The 20,848-nt window shown below is 47.4% G+C and overlaps 2 protein-coding genes across 5 annotated transcripts in view; both read right to left on the bottom strand.

Moving 5' to 3' along the window:
- Nucleotides 1-8,761, bottom strand: part of CRMP1 (collapsin response mediator protein 1) — a 50,395-nt gene extending 41,634 nt beyond the window's left edge. Inside the window, exon 1 of one of the 2 annotated variants that reach the window (XM_040064942.2) lies at nt 7,927-8,761. In XM_040064942.2, coding sequence (XP_039920876.1) covers nt 7,927-8,298 — 372 coding nt within the window. In that variant the 5' untranslated portion in view covers nt 8,299-8,761. Of the gene's footprint in view, nt 1-5,195; nt 5,539-7,926 lie in introns of those variants that run through there. The other variant, XM_040064943.2, reaches the window with a different exon arrangement.
- A 4,409-nt stretch (nt 8,762-13,170) lies between these two features.
- C5H4orf50 (chromosome 5 C4orf50 homolog) overlaps nt 13,171-20,848 on the bottom strand; it is a 69,850-nt gene continuing 62,172 nt past the window's right edge. For 2 of the 3 annotated variants that reach the window (XM_058420517.1, XM_040063917.2), the window contains one exon: nt 13,171-16,441. The gene's annotated coding sequence lies outside the window, so the exon portion shown is untranslated. Of the gene's footprint in view, nt 16,442-16,771; nt 16,961-20,848 lie in introns of all 3 variants that reach the window. The other variant, XM_040063916.2, reaches the window with a different exon arrangement.

The raw sequence follows: 20,848 nt of genomic DNA, 5'->3' as shown, positions 1-20,848 counted from the left end.
TCAAAGGAAAATGGAAGCTTCATTCTTTTACCACTCAAATAATTCTTAATTCTGAAAGAAATGGCAGCAAAGCAGACAACAGATCCTGATCCCTCATCAGAAAAGTGCTTCATTGACAGTGGTAGGTTTCAGCACTTGCAAGAAGATTCAGACAAGCACCTCACTGCATCAGAGGTCTTCCCAGACAGCCACTGTCCCCTTTCCAAACCTGCCCAGCTTCCAGCAAAGCACAGTTCAGTTCTCTGTGGTGGCACCAGCTATGATGCTGAAAGCACTGATGCCCTGCTGAGGGCACTGGCTGATGAACTTGTTGTGGCAGTTAAAGGAATCACTGCCCCAAACCCTTTCTTCTGTCCCTCTGCCAAAGGTTTCAGTCTCCACAGAAATGTCCCCAGAAGGATCTACTTTGAATGTAATTTAAGTCACCATATGGAACTGACATATAAAAAAGTGGCCACTTTTTCTCGTATAGAAAAAAGAAAGGGAAAGATGGGTCACAGGATCATGGAAATGGTGATGGGAAGTCCAAAAACTTATACTGAAGCAGCTAAAGCATCTCCAGAGCTGCCAGGCTGAAGTCCAGTCCACTACACATGTACACTGACAGATGAGTAAACTGAGAGGAGACAAGTCTATTAAACAGACACACATGGGAGCGTGTAATTTTGAGGATTAAGGGAATGTTCAAGAGTAAGAAGGCATCCAGAAGTCCCAAGCCTTGGTGTTTTAAAACAGGACAAAAAGTGCTGTCTAAATCAGCCAAATTCTTGCACCAAGAGCAGAACAGTAGCATGAGGCAGCGTTCCCATGCCCAGCAGTCAGTAGGCTTTTCAAACACTTCTGGCAAGTGACAGAGCAATTTGAGTGTGGCTTCATAGCCTTTGTTAAACAAAGGTGGGTGATAAAAAAAGCACAGTCAGGGGAGATACAGAATAGATCCAAACCTAGACAAGGACTTTGGTCCACCATCCTAGGTACTCACCATGTCCTGCATCTGTAGGATATGACCCCCCTGGCATCCAAAATGAATTGGCTGGCAGCTCTCACACTGCTGTTGTCTCACACCAGAACACCACACATTACCCCAGCACTTTGTTCAGACCAAACAGAAAGTTTTTATCCTGAACCAGTGTGTTGCACAGAAGAAATGCAGATGAATGTATTTTTTCTCTCTCAAAGTATTCTGCCATCTTCAACTGAAGCCTACTTGCTTCTCATCTCTTTTCTTACCAATTCTAAAGGTAACAAGTAAAATTATTGTCTGTGCCCATTCCTCTGAATTTCTTCAGTCTCTCCATTCTTCTGCATCTGGGTGGGGGTTTTTTTGGGTTGGTGTTTTTTTTTTTCCCCCTCATGTTATGCTAGATCTTCTCTTTTCTTGTTATGCTCAGTAGTAAGATCCTTCCTCTGTATCACCACATTTATTCTGTCTCCCTATGCCTTACAGTCTGTCAGCTCAGGACCAGCAGTGCCTTTCCCCACTCATATGCCAACCCTTGGACCATACCCAGAGAGATGATTCCTTTTTTTTTTTTTTTCCAAGGGATTCAGGCACCATTTTCCTCTCCCAAATGCCTCCTTGCATTTGCCCTGGTGACTAGGTATTCTGCCTTTGCTCAGCAGAATTGTGTTCACACCTCCTCTTCACTGAGCTCACACAGATGATGTTTTAAGGGGTGCAGTTGCTCCTGGAACAAATATGTCCTGTCACAGGAATTTAACATGCCACAAGCCTTTTTTAAACCCTGCTACAATTTTGAGTTCATCTAAGCTCAGGCCTTTCTTGAAAACTGCCAGCCGCTACCAAAACAGAGAAGCCAAGATAATTTGTACCAGGTATTTCCATGTCATCATCTGCATTGATTCCCTGTAATATGCTGCACAAGAGGAGTACAATAGTGTGTTAAAATGGGCTGGGGGGTATATCCTGAAAAATCTGGTCTGCATGAGAACATCCTGCACAACCGAAGCACAAAAGATTGCCACTTCATGCAGAAAAACACCTCAGCAATGGATGTGGTGGCTATGCGTACTACAAAGGCTGAGAAAAGTGCTCCTGCACTCTTGGCCTCCCTTACATTATGCACACTCTGCTCCATCCCCAGCTAACACTCCCGAACGAGAGCCACCTGCCAAGGACTTCAACACGGTGCAGAAGATGTGCCTGAAGTGCTTACACTTACTGGTTCAATGCACTTCTATTAAACATCCCCAGACTGGTCTGGTGCTTCAAATACAGATGTCCTCCCCCGCCCAGAGCAGTTACACAAAAGTTACTCCAGTCTGACTCACAGCTGAGTGCCACCTTACACTGGTACAGTGCTGGTGCTCCACTAGCAGCAAGCCTGGATGCTGCATGGGATGCATAACAGGCAGCAGGACAGCCACAAATAATATAAAATGCAAGAATCATGAATTTTTGCAAGCTGAAATGGAAAGGAAAAGAAAAGGCAGATGAAATGGAAAAAAACCCATGTGCAGATCAGTAAATGAGAGCAGGGAAATGCTCAGTGCCAAAGAGGCTGTATGCAACAGTGTCTTTACCATGAGCAGTGGGAGAAGGGAAAGCAGGAATAAAGCTGCTTCAGGGAAAAGAGGTGCAGGGGCTGTCAGTCAGGCTCTGCCATCTGAAGGAGTCAGGAGGTGAGGCACAGTCAGACTAAGCACAAGGAGGAAGTTATGCCCACAGGCACCTAGAGCAGTAACCCAGACAGGATACCACAGGGCTGTCTTCCCAAGAATGGTATCTGCTCCCACACCAATCAGAGGTGAAACCAGCTGCTGCCTCTTCCTTCACAGTTCCTGATGCTGCAGACCTGATCCCAGAGGGAACTTCTGGCCAGGTTCTGACTGCTGACTGCAGCTCCTGGCCCCATGCAAGGAACACAGGCTTGGTACTGGAAAATCCACAGCAAAGCATCAGCACCCAGGACACTGTCAGAAACTATTTTCTCACTTCTCCAATGAACTCAGGAGCTGGTTCAGCTCCAAAAAGCAGGAGAATGAGTGGGGGGAAATGTTAAGAACAGTAACAAATGACATATTATTTCGTCATCACTGCTGTTGCATACTTCTACAGAGTTATCACATTTCCTTAGAGCTCCGAAGACTTGAAGCTACAATGTATTTCCTCAATGGCTGGATTAAGTATCTAATTTACCACACTGGAATGGGGCATCAGAAGATGCACACAGATAGGTCCTGTGGGTTCTTGTGGGGCAGGTAGTGTGTGCATGGTCTGACACAAAGTGCTTGATTTGCTTTTGCTGGAGAAGAAGGGCTAGAACTATAAAAAAATCCCAAAACCAGTCCAGCTCTGATGCCTGCCAACTTCACTAATGTTAATTTATGCCTTTGATTTGGTCACAAAACTCAACAGTAATGTTAATGAATATTCATTTATAGAAGCTTCAGCACTTCCCATTTCAAAGATAAAAGGCTGAGATTGGGCTTTCCTTTTCACACCAATCCTCTCCCCAGCACAGAGAAAAAAATCTGTGAGAAGTGATGAAATTAAAAGGAACTGTTGATTCTAAAACAAAGACTCATAAGTTTTCTCATTCTACTCCAAACTGGAGAGCAAAGAACCAGCTATGGGTGGGACCTTGTTACACTCCAGCTTCAAATGAAGCTTGAGCCATGCACAAAGCACCTGACACTCACCCAGAGGATAACTGGGTCTCCCCCAACCCAGACATGCCCTGCATAACTGTAAGTCTCACAACACATTGAGGAACAAGGCAAAGAGGAGACATCACCCAAAAAAGCCACTGCAGCACCCAGGTAGCCACTGCAGCACCTCAGCTTTAGCCACCAGGCACTGCTGCCTGTTGATAGTGGAAACCGGCATAAATGCAGCACTTTGGTATCATAAAACTCAGCTTTTAGAAGGAGATTGTTCCCCTCCTGACCAAATATTTTGACTGAAGGATGCTTTTATTGTACATGGGAAAAACCGCGAGGTTACAAGCTTTGTCACAGCGGCTCCACTACCGTCGTTAAGCACCGGGTTTGCTCAGGAAGGTGCCACACCCACCAGGCTCCTTCTGCTACCGAAACTTGCCCCGCGTCACACCGGGCCAGCTTTCCAGGGAAAGCACCATGAACCCAAGCAATCTTGGAGCTCACCCCGCTTCCCTGCTCGTCGCTGCCCCAGGTGCCACAGCAGCAGTGACCCCATCTTCCAGCGATCTAGACCCCAAGAGGAAAGCAACAACCTGGAAACCAACACCGGTGCGGGGGAAAACCTCTGCCGTGTGAGCAAGCTCCGGGTGCGATTTTCCCCATTGCACCCCTATCCGCCAGCTCTGCCTGTTCTTTATCCCAGCACCTATATCCCTAGATCGTGTAATTAGGGGAGAGCATATACTGTATCAAAGGACCCAAGTCCGTCCTTCCAGGCATGGAAAGCACACCCTATTGTAGCTCTGCTCGGGTACAAAAGCATCTAGCGGGAGACGGGCACCGATAGGAAGAGGATGGTTATGATTAACCCTTTGACTTCTGATTCCCACCACGCCTAATGTATTAATAGCGCGCAGAGGTGTCGGTGCTGGCATCATGGCGCTCTTTGATTTTCCACGCTTCCCTCGACGCCCAGGCTCGCCCACCTCCCATTTCTCCGCAGCCTGTGCCTGCCCCCGACCCACCGCCCCGGACCCGCCGAGGCTGCGCTGCCCCTGCCCGCTGCGGGGGGCGGTGGCAGGGGCACGTTGTGCTGCGGTGGTCCCCTCCCTCTTTTGTTCTGCCTCGCCCGGCCGCCGAGCCTCCCCGGGCCCGGCTCCTCGGGAGGGCGGTACCCCCGGCCCCGGCCCCGGCAGCGCCGGGACGAGCCCCCGCCGGCCCTCCCTCCCTCCCCTCCCCTCCCCGGGCTGGAGCGAGCACACAGCGCTGAGCCCCGGCTGGGCGGCGGGCGAGCGAGGGGAGGCAGAATACAATTTAAAAAATACAATAAAAATACGACGATGATATTTAAAAATAAAATTAGATGCAATCAGTCCTCGCCCAGAGCTCCAGCGGGAGGAGGACGGGCGGCGGCGCCAGCACCGCGCCGCTCCGGGGAGCCCCGGCCCCGCAGGCTGCGGGCTGCCCGCGGCCCCGGGCACTGCGCGGCCGCGGCGCTCCCGCCGCACGCCCTTCCCCGCCCCGCGAACAAAGGAGCGCGGGCAGCGCTCGCTGCGCCCGGGGCCGCTTACCGTTATGTGCGGGATGCTCTTCTTGCCCTGGTAAGACATGTCGGCTCTCCCTAGCGCCGGGAGCACGCAACGAACCCGAGGAGCGAGCCGAGCCCGGCGGAACAACACCGGCGGTGCCGAGACGAATAATAATGCGAAGCCCGGTCGGGTGATGGGGCGGGGCGGGGGCGACCCGGCGGAGCGGTGGAACGAGGGCGAAGTTCCGTCGCCCAGAGGAAGGGGAGCCCGGCAAACCCGGCACCTTTTTTTTTCCGGCTGCAATCAAACAGGGACGCGGCTCCCGGTGGGGTCGGCGAGCGCTGCCTCTGCAGGCGGCAGCAGCGCCCTCCCGGCTGCAGGTCGGAGCAGGATTCGCTCAGCGCAACCCAGGAAGCGTTTCCTTCCCTCCTGTCCCCCACCCCTCCGCCTAGCCCCCCTTCGCAGCCCATCAATCCAGCCGGAGCCTCCCTCCCTCCCGCACCAGCGCTGGGAAACGCCGCCCCGCCAGCTCCGCCGCCGCCCCGCTCGCACGCTGAGGTCACCGGCAGGATCCCACGCGTGGGTTGCCGCAGGGTGGGGACGGGGGATATAACCTCCGGCGGCGAGTCCTGCCGTGCTGCTCATGGCAATGGCTCTGTCCCGTCCCCGCGGCATGAAGCCTGATGGCAGTGCTCTGCGCTGTCCCAATGGCACTGTCCCCATGGCACTGCCCCTGATGGCACCGCCCCGCCCTGTCCCCATGGCACTGATCCTGACGGCATTGCCTTGCACTGCCCCCGATGGCCCTGCCTGATCTGCCCCTGATGGCACTGACCCAGGTGGCACTGCCTGCTTTGTCCTCACCAACATCTCTGACCCCAACAGCACTGTCCTCTGCCCCTCTTGTCACTGCCCCATTGTCACACACCTGCTCTGTCCTGTGCCTGTGGAGGTCATGGGGGATAGGCCAGACCAGGTAGATGCTGTATCAGCAACTGACGGAGAGGTAAAGTGGCTAGTTGAAAGCCTTCTGTCTTTTCTCTGTCTCACAGAATGCCTCCCTCGACCCATGGTGCTTGAGGGTAAAAGGCGCTGCAAAGCTGTGCCCAAGTTAGTCCCCCCAAGGTCATGCACTCTGGAGCTCTTAGCACACCCACCCCAGTGATACCCACATAGATACAAGATATTAAACACCCAGGCCACATCCCTAGTACATCTTCCCAGAAATCATTGTTTGAAGCTTGTAAAAAACCCTGCATGCCACTGCACAAGGGTCACACGTGTCTGCTGCTTACAGTGCACCTTCCTAAGCCAGTGGCGAAATCTCGCCTGCTTTACCCTCGCTTTACCTTATCCTCACCTCGCTTTGGTCAACTTTGCAAGCACAGTGGGATCTAGAGGGATAGTGTGCGGTGTGTGCTCACTACCCTGAGTCCCAGGCTGAACTAGGAAGCAGGGAAAATGGGGAAGTAGCACCATGGATGGTGCTAGAAGATAGGGTGTGCTGTGCCCTTCTGCTGCCCCAGGGCCCTGATTGAAAAAACTCAGGAGTTCAGGTGAGGTAGAAAAGAGAAGACTGCACTGTAGCTGGCAGCCTCTGAAGGCAACCCTGGGGTTGTTGCAGAGCAAACAGCAGCATCCCAGGCACAGTGTCCCACCAAGCCCTGCCGGCTCACTCTAGTGTCCCACCACAGCAGACATCCACTGGGCTGCACGGGAGCCCATGTGGCACCTGCACACAATCCCCCCGCCAGAGCAAACCAACATCCTGTTCATGCTCAAACTGAAAAGGGGTGAAGACAGTGGAAACTCTCATTTCAGTGGAAAGAGCAGAGTGTGGACAAGCCACAGGGGCTCCAGGCTGGGCGCTGAGGAGCAGGGTGTATCCACGCAGAGGCATCACTGCAAGGCCGCGGTTTTTTCTAAGGGGTAATCGATGACGGCCCGGGATCCCGTGAGAGCCAGCCCCCGGCTCTGCCTCCAGCCTGCATGCTACCGACAGGGCTAAGATGGAGATACACAGCCGTCAGGGCCGGCCAGCCCACCGCCTCACTTCTTCCTTGAGCTTACAATGAGTCCAGGCTGCAGACCCGGGGAAGGGGAACCCGGGGCAGGGGTTTCGGCCGATCCTTCTGCCTTCCGCCCCTGCCGGGGAGACAAAGCAGGCGCAGAGGGAGCCGGGGGGAGCAGAGGCAGGGTCAGGGCGGGGGTCGGGGCAGATCCTGGGGCTGCGCCTGGGACGGGCTCCGCGGAGTTTTCTCGGCGAGCTCGGGAGTGCAGCGGACCCGGCTTTGTTCCGGGGGGCTGCCGGGAGGCGACCCGAGGGACCCGAGCTGCCCTCCAGCCCCCCGGCACGGGTAGGAAAGGAAACGGAGAAAACTCATCGTCATCACTTACAAAGGAAAACGATTTCTGGGGTCGCCCCCTCCCGCCCCCGCTAAGCTCTGACAAGTGAGGTAGTTTAGGGGCCAGCCGGGCTCTTCCCAGAGCATCAGCGTGCCCGGGAGGAGGGGGCCGCGCCTCCCCGACCTGCCGTGCCGAAACTGCCCCGCGAAGGCGGCCCCCAGCCCCCTGCGCGGCGAGCGGGGCTCTGCGGCACAGCTCGGCTCGGCTCGGCTCGGCGCGGCACAGCAATCTCGGCTTGGCTCGGCTCAGCTCGGTACAGCAATCTCGGCTCGGCTAAGCTCGGTACAGCAGTCTATCTCGGCTCGGCTCGGCTCGCCCAGCGAGCGGGGGCGGCGGCTCCCACCCCCCCTGCCCGGGCCCCGCTCACCTGGCCATTGTCCTGGCCCTGCAGCAGCTCCTTCCCCATGGGGTATTTGATCTCCACGCCCGGGGTCTTGTCCTCCCGGTCTCCCGGGGAGCTGATGACGGAGCCGGAGATCTCGCTGATGTCGCTGGCGGTCTCGCTGTAGTTGTCCCCTCCGTCCAGCATGTCGTGCCGGCTGCCGCTCCGCGGGGTCCGGGACCCCTTCTTCCCCACGCTGTAGGCGTCGAAGTCGATGGTTTTGTTCTCGTAGGCCCCCTCCACGGAGGCGAACATTCCCCCGTATTTCTGTCGCGGCGTCTGGGCTGTCGTGCCCGGCCTAGCTAGATACACAGGCAGGTCATCTTCTTTATTCCAGTTCCTCTTTCTCTCGGCCATTCTCGCTGTCCGGATCTCCCTCTCTCTATCGCTCTCCCTGCCTCCCACTTCTCTGCACCTTCCACTACCGGGATAGGCTGTTAGTGACCATAAAAATGAATGGATGGATGCAGCAGTGGCGGAACTGGGTTGGCTGGTGGGATCTTTCCCTTAGGGAACTGCAAACGTTAACCTCCCTCCCCCCACTCACCCCCCCGGAAAAAAAAAAAAAGGGGGGGGGGAGAAAAAAAAGAAAAACAAAAGGAAAATAAGAGAGAAGGAAAGAACGAGAGAGAAATAAATCCGAGCGGGATTTAAAAATAGCCGTGTTAGTAAAGAGCACGTGAAAATAAAGTACAAAGAGCGGAGCGGAGAGGGTGGCAGAGGCAGGTGATTGGAAAGCCCCTGGCGAATGGGAAGAGCAGCAGCGATTCCCCGAGCAGGGACCGCAGTGCACAGCTCCCCCGGTATAAAATGATCCGGGGGGCGGGAGGCAGGGGGAGGAGGCAGGGAGGGAACCCGCCGCACGCACACACGGCCGGTGCCGACGGGGTCCTGCCCTGCGGGCGGGCGGGCGCCGGTCACCGGCTGCTGCGTGGCTTCGGGGCTGGAATAAAAGGGAGGCGAAAAGAAAGAGAGAAAAAAAGAGAGAAAAGCTCCGAACCTCCCCAGCCCCCGCGGGCGAGCCGGAGGGAGTTTCTCCCACTTTGCTCACTCACATTGCCCCCGCCCCCTCCGCGGGAGAGGCTGCGGCGGTGCCCGGGCGGGGCGGGGGGCGCGGCCGCGGCAGCCCCCGGTACGGGCGGGGGACGGGCCCGCGTCGCTCGGGGTCGGTCTGCGGCCGCAGGGGGAGCGGCGGGGAGAAGAGCGAGGGGTGGCCGGAGCGTGGGAGGCAGGAAGCAGAACCAGCCCCAGCCTCCGGGCAGGGGGGCTGGCGCTGCCGCAGCAGCTGGTGCCCGCGGGGGTGGCGGCGGCTCTGCTCCGCCCCGCCGCCCCCGGCTGCCGCTCCCCCGCTGCGGCGGCGCGGACAGGGCGCCCGACCCCTTCGCATGCCGGGGGGCGGGGGGCTGCAGCGGGGGGCTGCAGGCGGGGGGCTAGAGGCAGCGGGCCCCGGCCCTGACACGGAAGTGATCGCGCCGAGCGCTGCCTGGGCCGCCGGGCACGGGGCGTGCGGCCCTCGGCCCCTGCGTGCCCGCCGAGCCCCGCGCAAGGCGGCGAGCCGGGCGTGTCCCGCGGATCCCCTCGGAGCGCGGCGCGCCGCCCGGAGCTGTCCCTTCAGCACCCCGGGAGGCGCCCGGGCCGGCGCGGTGCTCGTCCGCCTTGGCCTCGGCAGAAAGAGGCGAACCGGGGAGGGCTTCGTTTCACTGTGAGGGATTCAAGTTTCCAAAACCAAGGGCAGGAGGAGTGGAGGGTGTGCTCCCCTCAGCTCTCTGTACAGCCTGCTTCAGAAAGTCCATCTTTACAGCCCTGCCTTACAATCATCCTGAGATTTGGTGCCAGAGATCATCCACCAAATTCGCAAGTCCTTGGACACTCGTCTCCCGCACATACAGCCAGTCTCTGGCAATTGTCACAGGCTGTGACTACGGCAGTAGTTACATAAGGGACATTTTCTGTTGCTCTGAAACAATATATTGTAACAAACTGGTCTGAGATTAATTGCGTGACTAAGCAAATTTGAAGAACGGATCAATCACAAGGCCTGTTTACTGCTCATGTACAGGGTGCTGTTTGAATGCAAGCCCAACCACACTGCGCTGTTGTCTTTGCTCCACGGGCATACCTGGTGGTCCCAACACAAGAAGAATTGCCAGTTACTAACTGCAAATCAGGAAAAGTAGGAGGTTAAAGAGAGAGGTCCCTGGGATTTCATCAGAAATTAGTCTAGATAACCATCTTTCTCATTAACAACTACCCATGGACTCAAACAATGTGAAAAAGCAGTGATGTACCAAACCTGAGCAATGCCAATATACATCCAAGGAAAACATCTTTCTTTTCTGCATTTATATTCCAGTGGGACCTGCTGTCTTAAATTCAACACTATTGGTGGTGTTCACATGAGGGGAGCTAGTAAGATAGTAAAAATTTCATTTATTCGTTATCAACACACTGATTTTAGTCAACTGGCATTTCTGAGCATATATTGTCCAGGATTCCACAGCTCACTTAATAAATGTGTATTTCCACATTAACACGTTAATATCATATGGAGGGTTCACTGGTGCATGTGAAAAAAACTAAGTATAGCTTGTAGGACATTGCTTTGTTGCTTCCTTAAAGTCTTCTCTTGTATGGACAAATATTGATTTTTTTGTTCCTGATGGTAACATTGAGATTTATTGATCATGTTGGGGAAAAAGAAGTCAATTTTTTCCTCCACAGGACACCAAGCCCTGTCAGTTAGTGAAGTATGCAGGTGGAACATGGACTGTGATGTGTGCACCTATCTTAGCAAGTATTGGGAAAATATTATTTTTATGAGTTATTTCTTTGCAATCAAGAGATTAATTTGAATTTCCAGAATAAAAACTTCTGAAGGTCCCATAGTAGGTCCGGTATGTTGCATGGTGCATACATCTGTTAAATGAAGAGCATCTTTTATTTATCATCCATAATGCTAAGAGAGAGGGACTCTGTTTATTTGGGATCTGGTTAGGTCACACTGTTCAGGTTTCCAAAGCACTCAGGTTTTTTAACTAAAAAATAGAATAATGCTATTTTTTATGTATTAAGCCAGGAGATTCATATTAATTCTGATACATAAGGAGATCACAAGGCTCAGAGAACATGTCAGATTAATGCTTTAGAATTAAATGTTTTGGGGATTTTTCATACCATAGCCCTTATTTTACTAAAAACTATTCTCAGTCACCAGATACATACTGTTCCTTTATTCAGTAAGAGATAAAATTGCAGTTTTAGGTGCTACAGAAGCAGACACAATTGCATCCTGATACCCTGGCATCCTGTGAGTTTGCCTAAAAACAAGTATGCAACTTTGGAGAAATATATTATTTTGGTATATTCTCTTGCAGACAGTGCATCTCATCCTGTTTTGACATTGCTTGATGAAAAGAGGACTGAACTTAATTGAAACTGCACCCTCTTCCTATAGGACCTTTATTCCAAACAGACTGGATGAGTGATAGCAGAAAACCTAGGTACATACTTGCTTCACACAACAAAACCTACAACATCTCAACATCTTGCTGGACAAAAGCCCCATAAGAAGGGTGTCACACACTTGCTTGACTTTGGTTGTAGCTGAGTTCTTCTTCCAACAGTGAGCTAGAACAGGACTTTCCTGGTGCAGGGCCTCAGAGAATGTGCAACGTACATTTTGCACCTACTTTTTGCAATTGTGCATTTTACAACAGAATCATCAGACTAAAAAAGGCACGAATGGTCCAAAGGGAATGCGTGTGAGCGGCACGAGTTCTCTTTCTTCCAGAGGAGTGACTGGAGTTGCCAAGCCCCTGAGTCACTCTCCCTCTCTGCTCCGTGGGACTGCTGTATCCGTGCCAGCAGAGTCCTCCTCCCCCCACAAAACCTCATCCCATGGATCGGTGATTTGAACTGTCTCCTGACATATAGGAACTGTGAACCCAAAGCACAGCTACTAGCTGGGGATGGCTCAGGTTACCCACTTCATGAGCAGTGATACAGCCCATAATATTCTGCCAACTCATATTAATTCCACTAACTCAGCAGAAGCTGAATGGCAGCTCCTCCACTGTGAGGAGCAAGTGCTCTGGTGTAACAATTTCCTTACCTTGTTAAAAGATCAGGTGGCCCCTTCCTCAAAACTGAGACTTCCTGGGTTGCTATCCAGGGATACAGTTGTATATAAAACTGTATTTCAGAAGCTCTGTCATCATTTTAAAGTCAAAATAATAAAATTATAATGTTTTTAATTTAAAATATGCATACATTTAATATACAAAATTATACAAATTATACATTTAGCTAACATAGAAAAATACATCTTGTTAACAAGATAAAATGTCAATATATCTTACATAATTTGTGAGTTACAAATCTGTGATCATCAAGTGGACTTTGTGACTTCATTACAATTCTGTATCCTCCTAGTTACACTGAATATTAATACATATGTACAGTTGATATCAATGGCAAATGTCTTAGAGCAAATCTTTGCTGAAGAGTTATCGGAAGGTTTTAATGAAACAGTTAAAATATGAGTGGCCTCTTTTATACTATTGAAGTTTCTCACATAGCCAAAACTAATGTGTGACAGGGTGGTCATGGGTCAGAGTTTAACCTTCTTGTATTTATTTACAAACACCCCTCCCTCCCCAGTCTAATTGCTACACCTGCTTAATAAGTATCACACCATAAATCCCAGCTTTTTTGTGCATTCTTTGGTACCTCTTCAAACAGATCGAAATTTGTGGCCCTTACAACTGCTCCTCATGACTTCTGGTTACCACCCCTCTGTTGGCTGTGCAAAAGTGTCCAATAGTTGCACAGCACTAGAGCTCAAAAGGCAAGATCTCCGTACGTTATTCATCCCAGATTACTCATAAATACCTCAGGAGGTGGGGAAATATTTTTGTTTCAGTCAACAAATGTGTGCAGTAAGTCTTCACTCCTTATTTAATTTACATGGTTTCCTTTTCCAACTTCCAAACAAAAGACAGAAGCATAATTTATAAATAAGCTATAAAAATCTGTTCCATGCTGGGCCTTGCCTTACACACTGCAAGCCGCATAATGATTTTCTTTTAACTATTTACAAATTCTTTAAAACTTGCTTGTCATCACAGGGAAGCAAAACAGAAGACCACCACCAGTCTGATTTCCAGGATTTTTTTTTTTTTTTTTTTTTTTTTTTTTTTTGGTAATTTAGCTCTGTACCAATAAATTTTTCTTAATTCCTAGAAGATAAAATCCACTCATAAGTTAAAAGCTTATTCAACTTTTCCTAAGAGCTGCTTAGGACCATCGGTAAGTGATACATGAACTGCATCATACAGGCTTTTTTGGCACTGGAATGGTTTTCATCTGTTAGTTACATTTTCCCTCTTTTTGAAAAAGACCACAGTTCAGAAAGTAGAGAAATGTAGTTTGGCATCGGTTAGTGCACACTGCACAGTAACTTCTCACATTGGAATTTACATTTGCATATTCATCTTCCCAAAGCAAGAGTCATTACACAGAGAAACAATAGTGAACAGAGATTTATACCACAGATCCCAGCAACTCCAAATCAAGGCAGGTCTCCAAAACTACTATCTCTCTTTTCCTCCCCTACAACATTATAGAGAACACAATGTCCACATATCTGTCACATGTGAGAATTTCTTGGGCCAAGTAGAAGCAAGCATGAAATCGTGATCCCAAGAAAGCCCGTGGAAATTTGCCAGTCACTTCAATGATACAAGCATTTAATCCAGTATATTTAAACTTTCTCCTTTTTTTTTTTTCCTTTTTTTTTTTTTGTTCTGCCTTTAACTGCAACTTGCAACTTTCCTAGTATGCATGGATCCCAATGGCAGAAATTGTTAGATGTATTTTTAGATGATATCCTATACAAGAAATAGTATACTCCCTTTCCTAACATTTCTACAGGGGCAAAGATTCCTGTCCCTAATCCCATGGCTACTGATTTCTAATGTAAAAATATTTAGAGCCAAAGGCACAACATATTTTAAAGGAATTCTTCTAAAGCAGGAAAGAGGTTTGAACAAGTTTCTGTAATCCTAGGGCCTGTTACCCCTCTGCCTCCTTAAGGCACTAAAGGATTTCCAAGGATTGGTGGCAAAACCCAGCATGCACATATCCCTCCCTCCACCCCATAACCACTGTAAATTCAAATATTAAAAACCTTCATCTGCAAGTGAGAAATACAGGTAAATTCATGAAACACAAAAATCAGAGTTTCCACTTTTCAAAAGGCCACAGGGACAAACATCAGCCATGCTTTAGCAGGCAGTTTATCCTGGGAACTCTGCTGTGTATGTGACACATTTCCCAGCAACTGCATTATTCTGAATATAACATGATTATCACGCCAGAGTCAATCATTGTACTCGCAGCATTTGCCAACCATAGTGGTGTGAAGAACAGAACTTGGGATTTAAAGGTCACTTAAGGAGCAACCTGTAAATTATATTTCCAATATCCTCCAATGCTCTATACAATAAAATATACATAAATAAGTGAACCATATTTTCCATGTAACACTGCCCATCTTGTCTATTTAGGGTGACAGAAGGAGATGGCATTTACTTACAGAACTTAGCAGCAGCGTAATTTTGACTAAGGAATTTGGCCAAAACCAATGCTGTACATGTAAAGCAATCAGAACAAAGCACCCAATTTTTCATTCTCTGAAGATTTACCATGAAATTACAGTACATGTAAAACATGTCCTGGTAACTCTACCATAGATAGCATATTAAACAAGTTAACTTCTGCTTAGTGAAGGAAACTCAGACTCTCCAGCAAGTAGACAACACTTTTCACTGTAAGGCAACTAGAAAACAATAGCTAGGCTTTCTGTCTTAGCTAGCAATCTCACATTAAAAATTTACTGCCTTCTTCCAGTGATTTGAGGTAAAGTTGGGGTTTTACTTCCCAATCCTCAGCCACATAAAACACATCCACTGGTCTATCAGTGTAATTTATAAGGAGAGTTTTCCAATATTGGTTGGACAATTTTCATATGAGGAGGTGGTGGAATTTCAAGGAGATCGATGTGGTACAAACCACAAAGAATAAAGAGTGCTCTACATTCCTAACACTAATTGTTCTAAAATGAAACCAAAAGACAGAAGGCTTAAGATGTTACAAAATGGACAGATTCATTATCAACATTTACAATTTATGGTGGGAGATTCTGTATAAATACTAGGAAAGAGGCCTGGTATTTTAATTCAACAGTTAATTCAGAAGAAAGAAGCAGGGTTTAATTGCCTGAGTGTTGTAGAAATTATGTATGTTTTCATGTGGATAGTATGCAAATGGATAGAAACCTACACATATGTCATTGCTTTATTTTAGGAACTTGGAGTTAAGCTTCACATGTTACCATGACGACGTGTCATCCTGTTACTAATTGTAATCTAGAAATGCACATTATATTAATCTGATTTGGGATTCCACGGTTTATTATTCTTCTGCTTCCTTTCAAAGGATATCTGTAATTACTGGGCAACTACACATTGTAAAGACAGCACACATCCTGGCAGTTAGCTCAATGTTAAAAAAGAAAAAAGATAAATACAAGTAATAAAACAGTTATCAAAACTGAAAGTGCATCACTGTGTATGAGTCTGAGAGCAGCTGCTGCCATTCAGGTCAGCACGAGCATTGCCACTGACTGCACTGTGCTCTGTGCCTTTACAGAATGGATGGAGGCACCCACAGGACTCCTGATGCACAGCTCTGGTGCCTGCATGCACATCTCCCTGCCTTCCCAAACAGTACTCAGAGGTGAATAGTAGGGGTTGTGGTGTGTAATCTCTATTTTGCAGCACGGTTGCAAAAGGTGTTTGCATCATATGTGCTGCTACCAACCCGAGTGCACAAACGCGCCTATTTCAGGAGAAGCATGTGTTCCTGCAAGTGCTTTATCTGAAATTAAATTCAGAGTTGCCTATTCATGTGGTTGAAATACTCAGAGTATTAGGACAGAGCACTTTGATGTTCCAAGTGCCTCACAGCACACATGAAGATCATTCCCAATTCCAAGTTACCCTTGTAAAAATGCCACTCTGTCTCATTTGCTAAACAGTTTGTACCCTCAAGTATCACATCCTCAGATATACTAAACATCCCAACTCGGATCAAAGGCTCTTTCAGAGATGCTCAAAGCCACACAAGGCTGAAGATATCACATATCCACATAAGCAGACCCATGAAGATGGAGATGGTGCTTAACTTGGTAATTGCTTTAAAATGCAAATGATGAGATCCCAAGAAAACACAATAAAATTCAGACTCAAACCACACACTGGGTTGGCATGCATGGCCAGCTTCCACTACAGCAGGCGGCTGAAATGGTGCAGGTGGTAACTTAGGGCAACTTCTTCCTTTTCCCCATAACGTAGCAGCTGCAGTCACCTTCAGGCCAAACCACGTTTCATCCGTCCTTCAGAGCTCTACTGCTTCTTCTCTGTGACTGATACGTTCTTCCCTGGACAAGAGGAAGGAGGAGAAAAAAAAAAAAAGGAAGGAAAAAAAAAGACAAAAGCATAAGGTAAGTATCTGTATTTTCACAATTTAAGGAATTGTGCGTTATTCACTCAAGGTCAAAATAAAGCATTTGGGAAGCAGTGTGCCCAGGTACTTCCATACAAACAAAGCAAAATGGCAGTTTCTACACTGTAGAAAGTGAACTGTCCAAAACATGTTGAGACATTCTCCCATTATTTACTGATTTAGGTGAAAAGCATGTTCCATGCTTTTTCCTTTTGCTAGTCCTTGTACACAAGACAGGCTTCCATTCATCAATATGGAAATAAACATTCCCTGTCATCTTCCCAACACCATTCCATAACCCACTTGGCAGGGATCTACAGAAGTCTCATGGATAAAGTTCGACTCATGGCATGACAGCCATCACCAATCCAACTTTCCAGGTAAGTCCTATTTCCATGACTCTTATCAAAGAAATAACCATTTGTGTCCTTCTTCAGATATTAAATTTCAAAGCCTGCAAAACATTTTATCAGGGTTTACAATTTGCAGTGAGGCTGTCATTATTATGTTAAACATCACCAGTGATGCAGTGCCTGCACACTTAACTCTGGCTAGAACTTGGTATCTACTGGAGAAACATAAATCTTAGTACATCAAGAGTACAGGAAATTATCATAGCACAGAGAATTTTGTTAATAATATTATATTGCAGTTATTACTATAATAAATGGCTGGTGACAGTAATTAACTGTCATCACTAAAATGTGTCCCAGTCACCAACATGCCCCTCAAAAGAGAAGAATTAAAAACTGGGAAAGAAGAGAGCCTTTATGGCTTATACTTCAGGATGGCAAGATTTTTCCATGCATGAAGAACAGAAACAAAGAAAAATCTTGCAGAGAAAGGCAATGTAATAAAAGGGAGGTCATTATTTTTGGAGAAGCAGCTAGATGGATTGTTGTAGGATAAAAAATCAGTGAGATACGCAAGAGTCAGTCACTGATCCAGGAGGGTGTCAGCTGGGCAGGAGGACATCAAGGATTGCTCATGATGAGAGGCATTTAGAGCCTTTGCACACTCCTTAGTTCAGCTCTCCATCTTGGATCAGAAACTGGTAAATGTTCAGACTTGATTTTCATTCAAAACATCACCAGAAGCTTTCGGCAGCCTTTTTAAGACATACATTTTCATTCTGCTTTTGTTTGTGCATCCAAACAAAATTTGTTTTGGAATTCCTTCTCTTTGCTTCATCTAGTAAAGTCCAGGCTGTGCCTCAAACAAAGAAAATCCATTGCAGCTCATTCTTATCTCCAGGCAAAGAAAGGGAACACTATTAGAGTATACACAGATCATCTTCTTTTTGATTAATGTCTTTGTAGCCTAAGTGCAATCAAAACAACACCCAACAGAACACACCTTCAGCCTTTGCTATCCACAACTTCCAAGGACTTTCAAGACTTCAGTTACTTTTTCATTTGCAATAATATTACAAAGAGAAGTATGACTTAGAACCAGCAGAGCTGCCCTTGTATTTTGGGATAGTCTGAAACACACCCCTGTCTCTCCTCTTCCAGTCATACAGGAAGTCTCTTTTCTGTGATCCTATCGCTGTGCATAGGCTCTGGGGAGGATCAGGAGGGTGAGTCTCTAAGTCCTCCTAAAATTGACCTTTATTTTAGAAAACTGGGATATTGCAATTTTAGTTCCTCAACTGGTTGCAGAGGAGCTACCCATTGTTACCAGCTGTCAGTTTATTGGCTTGTTCAAAAGGAAGAATGTCCCTAAAATATCAGGGACAGATGTCATGGAAAACTATGCTTGAGAAAATTACCACTGCAAACTAGTGTGGCCAGAATAATGGAAATCTGATTCAAACTTCATGAATTCAGTGAACTTACATTTTTTTGCACTTCTGTGATCACGCCTTTTGTTATCCATCAATTTAAATTTAAACTAAGTTTTCTAGTTTTACAAAATTGGGGTTAAAGAATATTTGTCAAACAAGCACTGCTAGACTAAGAGCATTTACAAATGTAAAAGTTATTATCTGGTTGATATTTCCTTCGATTTTTATTATACTTTTCTTGAAACATTAGCTGCCAATTATTCTGTCTCATTTTGTCAGACTCTTCACCCTTTCACATCCTTTTCATCCTCTGTCTGTCCTTGCTCCTTCTTATGTGAATTATTCACCCCCTCCTTTCATTGTCCACTGAAACCGTTCTAAAACCTCGTGCTCCTTGCAATTTTATTGCCCCAAATTTATCCTCCACCTTTCTCTATTCTTTTTCTTCACACCACTTATCTAACTAAGAAGTGGGAAACATAAACCACTACCGAATTGTTCTGTAATTACTCTGTTCAGGGAGGAATTCTCTCTTGTGAAATGCTTGAGGAAAATAAGAAAGGTCTTCATGATGTTACTTCACCAAAGAAAAATATCAACCAAGCATTTCCAGGGCTCAGGCACAAAGTTTCCAACCACGTATCACAGAGATTAAAAACCAGCTGAGCCTTTATCAATATTGTATCGAAGAGTTTCAGCACAGATATTTCTGATGCTTAGAAATTTGCTGGCCTCCCATTCTTTAGTAAGACTAAAACATATGGTTGAGCAATGATGTGGAGGCTGGGCTTGTGCTCCTTCACATCACAAGCAAAATCAATTTCAGTCACCAACACAAAAAAACTGTTAATGCAGAAGGTCATTAAACACAACTGCTTTCCCTGTGACATTGCAACCTCGAAGGAAACCTTGAAACATAAAAGTGATGACTGTGCACTGCTCTCTAAGCCAGGACCAAATAATTTCCAGCGTAACAAAGATCAGTGATCCATATTCATGCACTCACTTCACGTTCTCCAATCTTTTACCACCTCTGGGAACCACCATTTATTCGTTCTAGCTGCTCCCAGTCCATCACATCTATACTTTTTCATCCTGTGCCAAGTATCAGGAAATTGTAAGACCACAGGAAAGAACCTCAGAAGGTCACTTAGATCAAACTACTCAGGGCAGAGTCAGTTCCAAAGTCAGAGTACTTTGCTCAGGGTTTACCTAATCAAATCTTGAAAAACTCCTGGGATGGAGAATGCACAGCCTTCCTGGGCGGCCTGTCCCCCTGCTGGGGCATCCTCATGCGGGAAATGCTTTTCCTGTACCGAGTCTGAACTTCACAGTGTCTCACCCTCTCACTGTCCATCACTGTGAAAGGTCTGGCTCTCTCCGCTCTGTGGTTCTGTGTTTCTCAGTTCCTTCCTCACAGTTTCAGGAAGGCTGTTCTGAGGTGCCTCAAAGCCAGCTCTTCCCAGGGTGAACCAGCCTAGACTCCGTGGCCTCTTCTCACAGGACAAGTGGTCTGTTCCGTCAAGTATCTAAACTACCCCTTTTAAGGAAGCTCAGAGAACTCATACTGGTCGAAAAAAATTAGTGCTGGCCACCTCCTAAAGACAGCTGTCTTGCTGGACTCCTCCACTCCAATCAGCTCCCTGGAGAGCAGAGCCCTGTGCCCACTGCCAGAGTCCATGGCCTCCAACCCCTGCAGAGGACAAGGTGGATGGAAATCATCTTCTTCCTATTAAGAAGGTACAGCAGTAAAAGCTTTGCTAAAACTTCCAGAGTGTGCACCAAAGCCAGAAAGGAACAAGCCAATATAGAGACTTTAAAGACAAACAACACGTGGAAGGAAGAAAGTTAAGAGCTGTAGGACTGTACACACAATCCTAAAATCTCTATGGCATCTTCAGAGTGCCTGTGCTCATTTATATTGGAAAAGACTTTTCAGATCATTGAGCCCACCTGTAATGAATGTACACAAAGGATATGAAGTTAAATAGTTCCTTCCACATAGAAGACAGAGATAGTAAAAGGAGGATGTTATTTTGTTTTGGTCATCTGAAAGAAGACACAAAACATGGTGATACCACTGTAAAAAATGTTTAAATAATGCCTGATATCTGAAGTGGGTTTGGGTTGTGGACCATCATGCACTTGCAACTGCTCAAGTGTGACTTCAAACTATCAGTCAATGCATTCTGGGGACATTTCCCTAGTGTGTAACCCAGCATTAAAGATCTCCAGTCAGCAGTACACAGTGGCTGCTCAGTACCTCAGCCCTGTTGTGCAGGGCCAGAAAACCTGTATTTCCATTGGTTTGTAGTGCTAGAGGTATTTAAAGTGAAGAGATTGCAAAATTCAAGGAATTAATACAATTTCTTTATATCCCGCAAAGAAATGCGTATTTTTGCTATTTGTGAAAGAATATTTGAAGAAGATCTTATGCAACACCTTAAAAGATTTTCTGCTGTAAATATAAAAGAAGTACTCTGCTGTGCCTCTGACCTTATCAAGGGTCAAAAATTATCCTTTCTTTAGAATGACTGAAGCACCACTGGTTTCTAT

The sequence above is a fragment of the Hirundo rustica genome, chromosome 5 (assembly GCF_015227805.2).
Source record: "Hirundo rustica isolate bHirRus1 chromosome 5, bHirRus1.pri.v3, whole genome shotgun sequence".
Classification (NCBI taxonomy): domain Eukaryota; kingdom Metazoa; phylum Chordata; class Aves; order Passeriformes; family Hirundinidae; genus Hirundo; species Hirundo rustica.
Note: the sequence above shows the minus strand (reverse complement) of the source record. Positions and strands in the feature narration are given on the sequence as shown.